This window comes from Mus caroli, unplaced genomic scaffold (genome assembly GCF_978045245.1).
Source record: "Mus caroli unplaced genomic scaffold, Mus_caroli_1 scaffold_8, whole genome shotgun sequence".
In the NCBI taxonomy this organism is placed as follows: Eukaryota; Metazoa; Chordata; class Mammalia; order Rodentia; family Muridae; genus Mus; species Mus caroli.
Window position 1 is genome coordinate 132,396,145 of NW_028227263.1, and position 16,245 is coordinate 132,412,389.

Sequence of the window (16,245 nt, forward strand, 5' to 3'; positions counted from 1 at the left end):
GTGAGTTCTCCCCTCCATTCAGTGGGATTTAAATGGGGTCATCAGGGTACCTTTACTTGCTAAGGGGCTGAACCATATTTTTGACTCTATTTTAAACTTGAAGAATGGGACTATGGTTATGTTAGAAAATTATATATATTATCTGGAATAACAGCATTTGCAATTTTTCTTTTTACTTAAAAATTATGTAATGTGTATGTATGATGTGTGTGTGTATGCATTTGTGTGCACTCATGTGTGCTTTCACATGCATGAGTATGGCATGGATTTCATGGGGAATCAGAGGACAATTTTACAGAGCTGGTTCTCTTTTTCTACCTATATATGAGTATTGTGATCAAATAAAGGTCATCTGGTTTGTATATCAAGTGACTTTTTCAGCTGAACCATCTTGTCAGGCTTGGGATGGTTTTTACTAACAGGAAAAAAAAAGCTCAGTAGCCAGGGAGGATTGGTCATGGCTCCACAATGACAAAGACATTTATTGTTTTCTGAAATTACTTTATGTAGGCCCAAATTCTTCATGATAAAATGTTTCAGAAATGTCCTTAAAGAACTGCTAAGATCATGAAACATGGATTGGTGGATTTACCTAGTACAAAAACATGGAAGGGGTAGGGGCAACACAGTGGGTATAGTGTATGAAATATGTGCTAAACGTATTTCACTTCTGTTATTGGGATATTTCCTTCTTGTATCCACCTGTGGCTTTTCTCCAAAACAGTGCCCTGAGCATCCTGGCCACAGCTGCTCTTGGATTTGCAAGTTCCCCAGGAGACAGTCAGGCCCATTGTCATCCTTCCTGTAATTGGCAGATGATGCCCAGAGCTGTGACCTTGGATAGAGAGGGGCTAGGAATCCTCAGGAGAAGGAGATACAACTTTGAATGACTGAGATTTAGTGACCACTCACCTCTAGGAACGCATGATCAATATTCTCCCCACGGCCTGCAAGCCTAGAGTTTCCAGTGTGGTCTTAGCCTCAGGCCCTTGATCAAGGGCAAACTCTGAGATAAAAGCCTTTGATGCTAGCCAATGCCCCATATAAGTCTGTCCTGTTATTGGCTGTCTGGCCTCTACGAGGTATGTGGCTGTGTGCTTTCATTTTTGCTTTCTTTGTCTGTCTCTCTGGGTCTGCCCTTTCTGGACCAAGAGCCTGGATATTGCCAAGACAGAGCCCTCATTTTGACCGTCCTGGAGATGTAATTGTTGGGGGCAGCTTCTCCATCTTTCACTTCTCTGATGGTACACCCTCTGATTTCACTGCACAACCAACTGGGCTGCAGACTTCAAGGTAGGTATTGCATGTAGAGTAAGGGTCTCTGAAAGACAGAAGCAGCTCTACAAGGTTGTGTGAAGCCTTGGATAAAGGTTGATTTTCAGACCCAGCTACATGGCCACATCCTTTCTCTGTGTAAATGCAGTAGCTCTGCTGCTCTCCTTTTACATCACCTCTCTCCCTCTTTCTTTCTTATTTGTGCCAGACTGAAATCTAGGAAAGAAAGAAAGAAAGAAAGGAAGAAAGAAAGAAAGAAAGAAAGAAAGAAAGAAAGAAAGAAAGAAAGAAAGAAAGAAAGAAAGAGTGCTCGTGTATTGGCTGAAATGTATGCACTCTACAGGTTAGGTGTGGATTCTTGATTCTTGATCCTTTTATATCCTTGCTTCTTTTTTTTTTTTTTTTAACGAGTAAAGCATTTTTATTGTGACTGATTCTAGGATATCCAGGTCTCATAAGAAACACCTTGTCAATATTTTATAAGGAAAACTCAGTAATTTCACTGGCATCTTTGGTTGAATTATGGTAATTTTGAGATGTGGTGCCGCTGAGAACTTAGAAAGAGGAGATAAACATTGATTATTCTCCACCCCTGAATAAATGTTCTCACAGGAGATTGTGGATTTGTTAAACCTATTGTATCTTATGGTATTAGCAAATATAAAATGTTAGAGTGATGTAAACATTGAAACAGCTTTAACAAAGTAGGCATTATATGTAGATTACGAAGGAACTTTCCAACATGAAAAAAAACCTACAAAATGCTTGCAAGTTCTTAAGTAATAAGTGAGGCATTTAAGGCACTTTAGAGTATGAGACTTGAAAGAAATACATATGGGAAAAAAGTCTGTCTTCAGACAAACATTAATGACAAACTGGCATTAGTCTAAGCCTAATTCTATACTCTAGTCAGTATACATAGAGGAGAGTCAACAGATAACAGGGTAAAAGGGATTAGTGGTTAGGGTTAGGGATTAGGGATAGGCTCAAACACATTCACTGCTATGTGACAAATGTTATGAAGTATTTGAAAGTGGTATAAAGGCAGTGATGGGGATCATCGTTTAGCAATACTTGATTAGAATATTTTCACTTTTCCACTACCACCTTGAACCTGGCATGATTCTGGGAAATTCAATTTCAGGTGTAACAGGAGTTTATGACCTGTAGAAGTTTCCTAGATGTGTATGGGATTTTTTGGGTGGATATGGCAAGTTCTACCTGTTGTGTTTCAAATGCTGTGTCAGAGAGCAGACATTAGATTAATCCTCAACATAGTTTTGTGTGTGTGCTTCAGTGGGGCTGGTGTTGCCTGAAACCACAAGTGTACCTGAGGGACTGCAGAGCCCTTGAGTACCTTTCTGATCACCTCTGCTCCCAAAGAGAGCTCAAGGACATGGGGCCTCTGCTTGAAAGATAGATTCGTAGTAACAGGAGAGTCAGAAATATAGAGTTCAGGGGCTACTTTTAATTATTTTTCTAGGAGTCATATACTGAGAGCAAAACTTCTGAATTAACCCATGTAGACAGGGTCCAAGAATGAGCTTGTCATGAACTCCTGTGTGATGATCAGGTTCTAAAGACAGAGAATGCGAACTATTTCTGTCAAAGTGATTCCTTCTTAACCGAAGTAAGAAGCTTAACCATAGTAAGTACATTCAAAAGGTTTCTCTCCAGTACATATTCTTTTGTTTTGTTTTGTTTTGTTTTGTTTTTTCAAGACAGGGTTTCTCTCTATAGCCCAGGTTGTCCTGAAACTCACTTTGTAGACCAGGCTGGCCGAGAACTCAGAAGTCAGCCTGCATCTTCCTCCCAAGTGCTGGGATTAAAGGCATGCACCACCACTGTCTGGCTCCAGTACATATTCTTTCATGATGATGAAGCCTACAGAATTGTGCAAAGGCTTCACCATATTAAATACACTCCCAAGGTTTCTGTCTAAGTGTTTCCATTGCTAGGAATAGACATCATGACTAAGGCAACTCCCATTAAAGCAAACCTTTAATTGGGGCTGGCTTAGTTTCAGAGGTTTAGTCCATTTTCATCATAGCAGGAAGCACAGCAGCATGCAGGGAGACATGATGCTGGAGAAGGAGCTGAGAGTTCTGCATTTTGATCCAAAGGCAGCCAGGAAGAAACTGTCTTCCAGGGAGGGAATAGGAGGGTCTGTTTTGCACTTGGTGGAGCTTCAAAGTCCACCCCCAGAGATATCCACTTCCTCCAACAAGGTCACACCACTGAATAAAGTCACTCCCTGTGACAAGCATATTCAAACTCCCACATTCCGCTCACTGGCCCGCACAACCATGTTGGAGTACAGGAATGTATGAGGACCATACTTAAACATGCATAATGAAAAATACATGAGGTCCAACTTCAAAAGTCTCCATCATCTATACCAGTCTCAAAAATGTTAAAAGTCCAAAGGTCAAAGTCTCTTCTGAGATTCATTCAATGTAACTGTAATCCCCTAAAAAAGAAAATCTAAAAGCAGATCATATACTTCCAACTTCACAACATGGACTTCCCCATTCCTAAATGTCATCACGAGGAAATAGTGGACAAAAACAAAACCAAAAGCCAGCTTGGAAATCTCCAAACTGCATCTCCATGTCTGATGTTAAAGCATTCTTCAGATCTCCAACTCCTTTCTGCTTTGTTCACTGCAGCACAATTCTTTGTCTTTGGGGTGGTTTTCCTGAGCAGGTACCCCACAGCTCTGACATCTCAAAGATCTTGGGGTCTTCAAGGTAACCTCAGTTTATGTTCCAATGCCTTGGATCCACACATGATCTTCTGCTATCCTCCAGAGAGATAAGGTCACTTCTACAGCTCTGTGCTTCTTATTACTCTAAGCTCTGGTTGACTCCACTCTACTGTGGCTGTTCTTTCTGCTCATCCCATTGGACTAGGATCTTCAATATGTTGGGTTCTTCTTCTGCAACTAGGCTTTATTGATAGTCTCACTTATGCTCCCTTCATTGGTCCAAGCCTCAGCTGCTCCTCATGTCACTGTCATGCCTTCAAAACCAGTACCACCTGGGTGATTCTTACATGTGACCAAGTTCAGCTGCAACACAAGGTACAATCCTGGCTATCTCTGGAACACAGTTTCTTTGTCCTCTCAGAAATCATTTCCTAGAAGATTTCACCTCAGTGATGCTGGTCTCTTCATCATCACTTCTAATTTCTCAGCTACAGCTAACAAGCTTCCATTTTCCCAGTAGTTCCTTCTATTCTTACCTCTAAAGTCAGAGCCACATGAACAAAGCTGCTGAGTTCTGCTGCTTTCTGGGGCTGGGACATGGCCTCTTCTATTACATTATCACCGATTTTCTGTTCTCCAACTCCTTTACTGCCTCAGCTTGGCTGTCCTGGAACTTGCTCTATATATTGACCTTGAACTCAGAGATATGCAAGGCTCTGTATCCACAGGCCTAGACCTAAGCTTTTCTTCACCTTTAACTTGTTCTGTATCAGGATGGACTCGAACTCAGAGACTGTAGATGACTGTGAGTTGCAAATGCTTTACCACATTGATTACATTCATAAGGTTTCTGTGCAGTATATATTCCTTTATGTCTTTGGAGATTAGTCTTACATCCAAAGTCTTTACAACATTGATTGCATTCTAAGGTTTTTTTCTAAAATGTGCTTTTTCATGTACTTGGAGATGAGTGTGACTTGCAAAGGCTTTACCACATTGATTGCATTCGTAGGGATTCTTTCCAGTATGTGTTCTTTTATGATATTGGAGATTATTTTGATGTGCAAATGCTTTATCACACTGATCACACTGATAAGGTTTCTCTCCAGTATGTGTTCTTTTATGACATTGGAGACTATTGTGATGTGCAAAGGCTTTACCACACTGATTACACTCATAAGGTTTCTCTCCAGAATGTGTTCTTTTATGTATATTGAGACTAGACTGCCATGCAAAGGCTTTACCATATTGGTCACACTCATATATCCTTGCTTCTTAAAGTAGGGTCTAGGTAGACAATTTGTTAAATGAGTAATTGTGTAATTAATAGATTTCTCATAAGTCTTCAGCCTCCCATGGTTCCTCTATACTTTGCTCCTTTTGTTAGTTATTTTTTCTAAGAGTCTCATGTTGCTTCCAGTTCACTAGCAAGTCAAGGATGATGTTGAATTTCTGATTGTCCTGCCTCCACTTCCCAAGTCTTGGGGTTATAGGATGCACTACCAATCTTGGTTAATGAGGATCTAACTCCATGTACTGAGCCTTATCCACAACCATTCTTTGTCCGTTTTTGTCCCAGCTTTTCCAATGTACTGTTGCACAGAGTAGCTGTCTACATAGCCTTTGTTGTTACTATTCTGTTTTATGTTTATATTTACCTTTTTTTTTGTAAAAATTGCAACAATGGCTTAGTATGGGGTACACGACTTTACTCCTAGGACTCATGAAACTAAAGCAGAAGTGTTAGTTTCAGGCAATATTGAGGTACACAATGAGACTTGAGTCAAAAGCAGTTGAAAAGAGTTTCTGAAAAAAAAAAAAACCATCATTTTGTATTCAACCAAAAAATGCCAGAGACTTTCCATCTCTGCATTTTCACATTTAACATCACTTTAAATGACTCTGTATGTGTGTGTGTGTGTGTGTATGTGTGTGTGTGTGAGAGAGAGAGAGAGAGAGAGAGAGAGAGAGAGAGAGAGAGAGAGAGAGAGAGAGAGAGAGAGAGAGAAAGACTGAAGAGAGAGAGAGAGAAAGACTGAAGAGAGAGAGAGGAGAGACACTGTATCACTGTATCTCACTTTGTGCTACAACTAGTCTGGAACTCCTTGTCAAGTTCAGGCTAGCTTCAAACAGGATTACAGACATATTTGCCTTTTCTCTTCCTCCCTCCCTCCCTCCCTCCCTCCCTCCCTCCCTCCCTCCCTCCCTCCCTCCCTTCCTTTCTTTTCTTCCTCCTCTTCTTCTGCTTCTTCTTTGTAATCAGTGTCTGTCTGACTGTGTAGATGAGGCTATTGTAGAAATCACTATCTCCAGCTTACACCTGAGTGCTGGAATCACAGGTGTGTGCCATTATACTTGTCTACCATGTTATTTCTTAAGCTAATGAGTAATAATTGTATGTATGTATTGGGTACAGTGCAATATTTTAAAAATGTGTATAGTATAGATTGGCTAATCAAACTCACCAACAAATACTTCATTTACACGCTCAATTTTTGGAGACGTGAACATTTAAAGTCTAATGTGACAGTTGCGACAGGAGAATGAAGAGTTAGGGTTTTAGGAGCTGGAGAAATGCCTGAGTTGGTAAAGTGTCTGCTGTGTGAGCTCGAAGCCAGAGTTTAGATTCCCAGAACCCATATACAAGCTTAGTATGTTGAGTATCTGTAACCCTGGTTAGGAACAGAGAGACAAGAGGATTCCTAAGGATTGCTGGCCAGCAGCCTAGCTGAGTGGATGAAGTCCAGGTTTAGTGAGGTTACCTGTCACAAAATGGAAGGTGGACAGAAGGCTCATGGGGTAAAATGCTTGGCATGCAAGCCTGATGATCTCTTCCTGGAACCCACATAAAGGTGGAGGAAGAGAACTGACTCAAACCTTGCTTCCTAACCACCATGTGTTGTAGCATGTGTGGGTCTATAAAAACACATGTGCACAGAATAATGTTTTTATAGGATGAAGAAGCAATTGCGAATGATATCCTGATATCACGTCAGCCTTTACACGCTCAGAGGGAAATAAACCCATAAACAACACACAGACACAGAAACACACAGGCATACAGACACACACACAGACACACACACACAGACAGACACAGACACACAGACACACAGACACACAGACACACAGACACACACACACACACACACACACACGGTGAGCATTATTGAAGAATACATTGGTGTCTTCCATCTATTATCCATTGTAGGGCTGGATTTATGGAAAGATATTGTGTAAATTTGGTTTTGTCATAGAATATCTTTGTTTTCTCTGTCTATGGTAATTAGGAGTTTTGCTGGGTATAGTAGCCTGGACAGGCATTTGTGATCTCTTAGGGTCAGAATTAGAAGGTGACATTTGGCTTATATTTTTGTATACATAAACATACACATATAAAAGAAGTACATGGTCAATCTCTGCTATACAGTGAGTGTGAGGTTAGATTGAGTGACTCAAACTTAAAAGAAAAAAAATCTATACTCAACAATAACAATTTAAAAAATTTTATTAAAATTTAACATCAGTTGGATGCGGTGGAACTCACTTTTAATCCCAGTACTCAAGAGGAAGTGGCAGGTAGATCTCTGTGATTTCCAGGCAATCAGGACCACACAGAGAAACCCTTTCTGAACACCCCCCTGTCTGTCTGTCTGTCTGTCTATCTATCTATCTATCTATCTATCTATCTATCTATCATCTATCTATCTATCTATCTTTTTATCTTTCCATATGCACTCTCACTTTTAAATTCATGTCATTTTATTCTTTAATCATTATTATTGTTGCATAGATTCATGTGAATAAATATGTAAAAATATACATGTGACATATTGAGTAATTTTGGTGTTGGTTGTATGTATGTTTTAATATTTTATTAGATTTACTCTTTGACAATTTCATATGTTTATATGGTACATCTAGTTTATTCTCATTCCCTAGCCCCCCTTATTTTTCTTCTATACCTGTTATTACCTCCTCCACACTTGAGGTCCCTTTCCCACATTTCTGCCTTTTTGTTTTGTACCCACTGATTTCTAACTAGGGCTGTATTGTGTGGCTGTGGCTTAGGGATGCCAATTGGAGTCTGGTGGGGTCACATGTTACAGGACTGAAGAAAATGACAGTCTTTAATCTAAAATACATCAGCTGCCAATAGTTAAATAAGAACAAGTAAGGCCAAACAAAGAAATTGCCAGTGAATGGTTGGCTGTTGATAGGCTCCCATACATGCAGGGTCTGAGTCATGTCCTGAAGGCAACATTTCACTTCTTGTCTCCATATCTTCTGGCTCTAATGCCAGCAATTCTGAAATAGATGTTAGTTACCATAATTATAACCAATCATACTATTCAATAGATTTATTTTCCTTGTGGATCTAGCTTCCTTGGACTAGCTACATAGACTATGCTCTGGTTTCTGATTTACAGACACCTACCTCCCTCTTCCTCCTGAGTGGTGGGATTAAACAAGTGGGCTGCTGACACAGCTCATGCAATATATCTTCAATTGTCCCTCCTGGTCTGAAACTCTTCCTTTCTCTTTGGTTACTGTCTCTGCCTTCCCTCTGGTTCCCCTTTGACTCTTCTGAAATGTGCTCATCATGTGCACATCTCTGTACAAGTGTTTGAGGAGATGTACATTTTTACTCAGATCACTTGAGTCACAGTGTTCATTCTTGTTCCATTTACCACATAATGAGTGATAATGTGGGCTTCTCTTTCCCTCAGTGCCTCCATGTGGGGCTACCGGGTGGCCCAGAGTTTCGTCTTTGCCATTGAGGAGATTAATAGGAGTGCTCACCTGTTGCCCAATTTGACACTGGGCTTTTCCATTCGAAACTCTGGGGACTCAGTGCATGGAGCCCTCTATGAGACAATGGGCTTTCTCACAGGGCAGGAGGAGCCCATCCCCAACTACACATGCCAGCATGGCTCTCCTCAGGCTGCCTTGATTGGGGACACACGGTCTTCCCTGTCTGTGTCCATGGCCAGACTTCTGGGACTGTTCAAGTTTCCCCAGGTGAGTTACACATAGCCTTATTCTTTAGTGAATGTGGTGCAGTCTCTTAATGATGATGGTGATGGTCATAGCAGTGAGCAGCTCTGCTGAGGAGCCAGCTTCCCTGAAATATTCTCCATGTCCAACATGGTTCTCTCCTCCATGTATTGATAATTTAGAAATAATTATCATCTCCTGCATTGAAAAAAAAGTGAGAAAATTTTTTATTATTTAAAAATATATTTTAAAAATTTTATGTGTATTGAGTATTTTGTTTTATATATATATATATATATATATATATATATATATATATATATATATATATATATAGCTAGCTAGTTTGTGGACATCAGAAGGGAGCATTGGACTTTCTAGAACTGTTGTTACATATAGTTTTTATGTGTCACGACGGTGCTTGAAATTAAACTTGGGTCCTATGATAGAGGACCAAGTAGTGTTAACCACTCACTAATCTCTCCATCACCATATTAATCAATCCATCAATTTGTTATTATTATTAGAAAGGGAGAGCAACTGTGTCTGTGATAGTGTGCATGTGTGTGTGTGTGTACATGAACCTTTTCATATCTGTAGAGGCCAGAGAGGCCTCCTTCATCACTCTCCACCTATCCCTTTAGTCAAGATCTCTTCCTGAACCTACAGCCCATGATTTCTTGGCTAGGCTGGAAGGTTGAAAGCTCCACCCAGCCTCCTGTGTGTATCCCTCTTAGAGCTGAGGTTATTGTCATGAAGGGGATGCCCAACTAGTTCTAGGAGTACTAGGATCTGAGCTCCTATCCTTATGATTTTGCAGCAAGTGCTTTTAGTCATCTTGGTATCTCTCCATCCCTCAAAATGAGGCATATTTAAATTGGTAGAAACTTCATTTTTTTTCTCCGTAAATGATAACATACCCAAAAACAAACTTCGTTTCTGTTTTTTTCTGGGTGTGTATTGTGTGTGTGTGTGTGTGTGTGTGTGTGTGTGTGTGTGTGTATGCAGCATTTCTCTGTATAATCTAGGTTGCCCTTGAACTCTTGATCTTCTTCCCTTTGATGTCTGAGTCCTGTGCACTATTATGCTCAGAACAGAAACTTGATATATTGAATATTTTAAAAGAACTTCTTGTATTCCAGCTTGTAGGGCTGCAAGATAAATTTTAGTTAAATTTGAATTTCAAGACTGGAGATATGGCTCAGAGATAAAGAACACTGAGAGTTCTTTTAGAAAAATTTCAAATCCCAATAACCACATGGTGGTTTATATGAATCTGTAACTCCATTCCCAGACATGTGACTCCCTCTTCTGTCCTGCATGGTTAGCAGATGTTTATGTGGTGCAAATCATTCATGCAGAAGAAACACTCATTCATAGATAATAGAAAAAATTGAGTTTCTGAAAATCAATGAATTGTTTTTAGTCTAAGTTTGTCCCAATATTTGCATTAAAATATAATTTATTTTCAACTAGTAATATGTGTTTCATGGGACAAACTTATACATAGAAATGATCATAGCTTATCTGCAATCCAAACATAACAGAATAGCTTTTGTTTTATTGCACAGCCTGGCAAGACCACCTGCATGAGTTTGAGTGAGCCTTTTCTCTCCACAAGAAGCAACCAGAAGCTAGGACCATTGTCTTAAGACAGTATAAACTTTACACTGTTTGTAGTAGAAGAAGGTATTCACTCATACTCTGAGGCTGACCAGCCACAATTGGTGCCTCTCAAAACCATACCTACTAGACTGGACCACACCAGGCCAGAACAGACCAGACCAGACCAGACCAAACCACCACAGACACAGAACCCACGTGTCACATCTCCAAGTACTCTCTGTTTTAAGAACATATTAACACCTCCTCCTTAACAAATTGATAAATCAGATTCCCATTTCTCTTACATCTGGAAAACCTCACAATGGTGGTTTGATAAAAGCCCATAATTCATTTGTTCTTATCAGGTACAGCAAGATGGCTCATTGAGTAAGGGTGCTTGCTAACAAGCTTGATGGCCTGAGTTTGAGCCTCTGGAAAACCAGCCCCCAAATTTGTCTTCTATGTCTATACATGTATCATCATTGAAAGGCAGACAGACATACAGACATAGACACATAGACACACATATAGACACACACACGCACATGCACACACACGCACAGACACGAATTTTCTAAGGAACATCCTAAACGGCCGTGTGAAAATGAGTGAGTCAGACCAAGCCTAGCTGAGGTGCTGGAAACAAATATAGGGGTGGGCAATGGGAAGGAGAGATGATGAAAAGCCACAGGGTGATGATCGGCTCATGAAGAGCACACAGCTGCTTGGTAGAATCAGCACTTTTTACAGAGCATTATTGTAGGGATGGTTCTGATACTGTCTTGCTCCCCAATTGGTTCTTGATCTGTCAGTAAAGAAACCATGAGCCATTTTCTGGGCAGAAGGAATAGGCGGGACTTCTAAGTCTCTGGAGGAAAAGAGACATATGCAAGGGAGGAGAGTTTGCCATGCTTTGGAGAGAGAAGAACCAAGTAGCCATGCGAGGTCTCAGGAGGAATGAGACCTGTGACCCCTCCTACAGGTGAGTGGTCAGGGAGGTTTAGCAGGCACTTAACAGCTTATCTTAGCAACTAAATTTTAAGGCAGGTAGGAGGTGCGGAGATAAGAATATTGTCAAGGGCACACTTTTCCAGGAGGGAGATAGTAGTGTCCAGCAATTGTGTCCAAAGGCAAGTTGAAAAGGAACAACTGTGTGTGTGTGTGTGTCTGTGTGTGTGTCTCTGTGTGTGTGTCTTTCTTTTAAATGTGGCAAGGGAAGCTGGGTTGGGGCTGGTATCCTGACCTGTTTCTGGAGCTAGGTGTGGTACAGCTAAATCTAAATGCAACACATTTTCATTTCCTTTCATGAAAATGATTTTGCTTTAGGTTATAATATACATTTATGTGTATGTATATATGTCTGTGTGAGTCTATTCAACAGGTGTGGGAGGAAGCCAGAAACAAGTGTCAGGGGCTGGTGAGATGGCTCAGTGGGTAAGAGCACCCGACTGCTCTTCCAAAGTTCCAGAGTTCCAGAGTTCAAATCCCAGCAACCACATGGTGGCTCACAACCATCCCTATCGAGATCTGGCGCCCTCTTCTGGAGTGTCTGAAGACAGCTACAGTGTACTTACATATAATAAATAAATCTTTAAAACAAACAAACAAACAAACAAACAAACAAACAAACAAACAAGTGTCAGATTTCCTGGGGCTGGAGTTATAAACAGTTGTGAGTCACCAGATGTGGGAGCCTGGAATAGGACTTGGGTCCTCTACAAGACAAGGTCCTCTACAAGATGAGAAAGGGCTGGAACTGCTGAGATATCTATCCCAGCTCCATCCTTCTGACATTCAAACCAGACCATTAGCTTGCTCCCTAGTCTTGGATCTCATCTACTCTCATATTGCCTGGCTCTTCCTTGACAGGTCAGTTACTCATCTTCACTACCCAGCCTGAGTGACAAGATCCAGTTTCCATCTTTTCTTCGGACCCTGACTAGTGACATTACATCTTCCCATGCAGTTACCCAGCTGATAATTCACTTTCAATGGTCCTGGGTGATCATTCTTGCCCAAGATGATGACTTTGGGCAGCAGGCCAGCTCTCTGGCTACTCAGCAGCTGAGTCCAGCTGGTGTGTGCATTGAGTATCACCTTCAGGTCCCTTCCCATCAGTCCTTGGGGAAGATTGAAGAGACTGTCCAGAAGATGCAGAAATGTACAGCCAGAGTTGTTCTGGTTTTCTTGAGCAATTCTAATTTCCAGCTCATCTTGTATGGCTTACTGGCTGTCCATGTCTCAGGACAGGTGTGGGTCAGCAAAGGCACTCTGCACATGGCACTTGCCCTGACCATTCCAGGCATTTCCCAGGTGTTGCAAGGCACATTTGGCCTTCTGTATCACAGCAGCAGGGCCATTGGCTTCCCTGAGTTCCTTGCTCACCTGCGCCCCAGCCAGACCCCAGAAGACATGTTTATAAAGAAGTTCTGGGAGTTCACCTTTGATTGTACATGGCCCTACCAGAACAGCACAGTGACAGAGGGTATCCAGTTCTGCACAGGGAATGAGAGTCTGAAAAACAAGCCACATCCATTTCCAGAAGTGAGTAAAATTGATGCTGCTTACACGGCTGTCTACAGCATTGCTCATGCCCTACATGATATGATATCCTCTGAGCACCAGGATGGGAAAGGTACAAACTCCCAGGACTTCCAGCCCTGGCAGGTGAGAGAGACATGTGTGTATTGGATGGTTCAGAGATGGTTGGGGAACAGGCATAATGGTCTTTACTTAGCTGTAGAAGTGCAGTAGGCTATGTACTTCAGCAAGGATGTTCCATATTTGCACTGAGGGACACCATAGAAGCTGCATTTTTCAAGGAATCCATGCTGTGTGTGTGTGTTATCAGATGAATCCAGTTCCAGTGGGTTGCTTTTGTACAAATACAAGATACCAAGTACATTTAGTTTTCATATAATGGTAAACATTTTATTGTCCTAAATTGAGCTTAGATATACAGTGGATGCTTTTAGTACAGGCATGTTGAAAGTCAGAATTGCAAAAGACATATCAAATCTCTCTCTCTCTCTCTCTCTCTCTCTCTGTATATATATATATATATATATATATATATATATATATATATATATATATATGTGTGTGTGTGTGTGTGTGTGTGTGTGTATGTGTGTGTAGGCAGGCATGCAGGCACATGATTGAGGTGTGTACATGTCTGAGAATGTCTGAGGATGATGTGAGAAATTACCCTTCAATCACTCTTCTACCTCACTGAAACCTAGAACTTGTTGATATGGCTTTTGATGGTAGATAACTTACTCTGGGTATTGCCTCTCTCGACCCCCATGAAGCTGTACAGAGGTAGTGCCACATTCACCTGTCATTTAGGATGGTTCTGGATATTTTAATTCCTGTCTTCTAACTTGTGTGGCAAGAACTTTAATGATTGAGCCAACTCTCATGTCCTTATCTCATTTTCTATGTATACTATTATTTTAAAATTTCATACATTTATATAAAACCTTTTTTCATTTTCTCCCAGTATCCAGTCTCTCTCTCTGTCTCTCTCTCTGTCTCTCTCTCTGTCTCTCTCTCTGTCTCTCTCTCTGTCTCTCTCTTTGTCTCTCTGTCTCTGTCTCTGTCTCTGTCTCTGTCTCTCTCTCTCTCTCTCTCTCCCCCATCTACACTTTTCATTCTGCTTTGGGTAGAATAGGCCTAGATATGCATGATGACCCTTGGAAGACACACTACTCGATGAGGTAAAATAAGTGTGGTGGTTAAGGAGGGGTTATGTTTTCATTGCCTTCAGAGAGATTATCTGAGTCTCTGTGTGTTAAGTGAAAGATGCACAAGTTTTGAGCCAGAAGAACAGCGATAGTTGTTGGCTTTTTGCTCAAGGTAGACAGATTAGAAATTACAGGAGGCCAAGTTCCGTGACCCATCTTAGTTCACAGGAGATTGAGGCAAGAGAATCAAGTTCCATGCCAACCTAGACTACACAGCAAAATACTATCACAAAATAATAATATATGAGCGTGGTGATAACTGTGTGTAATCTAGGATGAAATGTAAAGTAAATGAAGGAGTGATGAACAAGTGAAGAGCCTAGTAAGACCTGAGAAGTTCTGTCAGGAAATACCTGAGGTCTGAATCAAGGGTAAGAAGTCTCACTATGGGGAGAAGTGATAGGATTACAGATGGTAGGGACAGCATGGGCCTGCACCCTAGAATGGAGATAAATAAGATGAACCACATGTGTGGAGCTAAAGGAGTGGAATAGCCTGGTCAAAGTGATTGGGAGGGCCCTTCCGGTCAACTGCCACACCAGGTTTCCTGGCCCAGGGAGTCTCCAGACACCCGCAAGGACCCACACAGGATCCCCCACGGGATCCTAAGACCTCTGGTGAGTGGAACACAGCGCCTGCTCCAAGCCAATCATGCAGGGAACTAAGACTGCATTAATTAAAGAAGCAGATAACTCGGCCTGATCAGGGGCACAAGTCCCTTCCAGTTCACTCCAGCAACGGGGTTCCTTGTGTGCGGAGTTTCTGGATACCCCAAAGGTCCTCACAGGACTCTCCACAGGATGTTAAGACCTCTGGTGAGTGGAACACAACTTCTGCCAGGAGGCAGGTTCAAACACCAGATATCTGGGCACCTTCCCTGCAAGAGGAGAGATTGCCTGCAGAGAGTACTCTGACCACTGAAACTAAGGATAGAGCTAGTCTCCCAGGTCTGCTGATAGAGGCTAACATAATCACCTGAGGAACAAGCTCTAACCAGATACAACTATAACAACTAGCTCCAGAGAACACCAGATGGCGAAAGGCAAACGTAAGAATCCTACTAACAGAAAACAAGACCACTCACCATCATCAAAACGCAGCACTCCCACCCCACCTAGTCCTGGGAACCCCAACACAACCGAAAAGCTAGACCCGGATTTAAAAGCATATCTCATGATGATGGTAGAGGACATCAAGAAGGACTTTAATAACTCACTTAAAGAAATACAGGAGAACACTGCTAAAGAGTTACAAGTCCTTAAAGAAAAACAGGAAAACACATCCAAACAGGTGATGGAAATGAACAAAACCATACTAGACCTAAAAAGGGAAGTAGAAAAAATAAAGAAAACCCAAAGTGAGGCAATGCTGGAGATAGAAACCCTAGGAAAGAAATCTGGAACCATAGATGCGAGCATCAGCAACAGAATACAAGAGATGGAAGAGAGAATCTCAGGTGCAAAAGATTCCATAGAGAACATCGGCACAACAATCAAAGAAAATACAAAAGCAAAAGGATCCTAACTTAAATCATCCAGAAAATACAGGACACAATGAGAGGACCAAACATACGGATAATAGGAGTTGATTAAAATGAAGATTTTCAACCTAACGGGCTAGCAAATATCTTCAACAAAATTATAGAGGAAAACTTCCCAAACCTAAAGAAAGACATGCCCATGATCATACAAGAAAGAAGCCTACAGAACTCCAAATAGACTGGACCAGAAAGGAAATTCCTCCCGACACATAATAATCAGAACAACAAATGCACTAAATAAAGATAGAATATTAAAAACAGTAAGGGAGAAAGGTCAAGTAATATATAAAGGCAGGCCTAACAGAATTACACCAGACTTTTCACCAGAGACGATGAAATCCAGAAGAGCCTGGACAGATGTTATACAAACACTA

The 16,245-nt window shown here is 41.2% G+C and overlaps 1 protein-coding gene across 3 annotated transcripts in view; it reads left to right on the plus strand.

The window, feature by feature from the left end:
• Nucleotides 1-860: 860 nt before the first annotated feature.
• The window catches only part of LOC147003565 (vomeronasal type-2 receptor 26-like), a 28,875-nt gene continuing 13,490 nt past the window's right edge, over nucleotides 861-16,245 (plus strand). The window contains exons 1-3 of one of the 3 annotated variants that reach the window (XM_085842241.1): nucleotides 861-1,293; nucleotides 8,713-9,004; nucleotides 12,455-13,252. In XM_085842241.1, coding sequence (XP_085698367.1) covers nucleotides 1,025-1,293; nucleotides 8,713-9,004; nucleotides 12,455-13,252 — 1,359 coding nt within the window. In that variant the 5' untranslated portion in view covers nucleotides 861-1,024. The remainder of the gene's footprint in view (nucleotides 1,294-8,712; nucleotides 9,005-12,454; nucleotides 13,253-16,245) is intronic. The other 2 variants (XM_085842242.1, XM_085842243.1) reach the window with 2 other exon arrangements.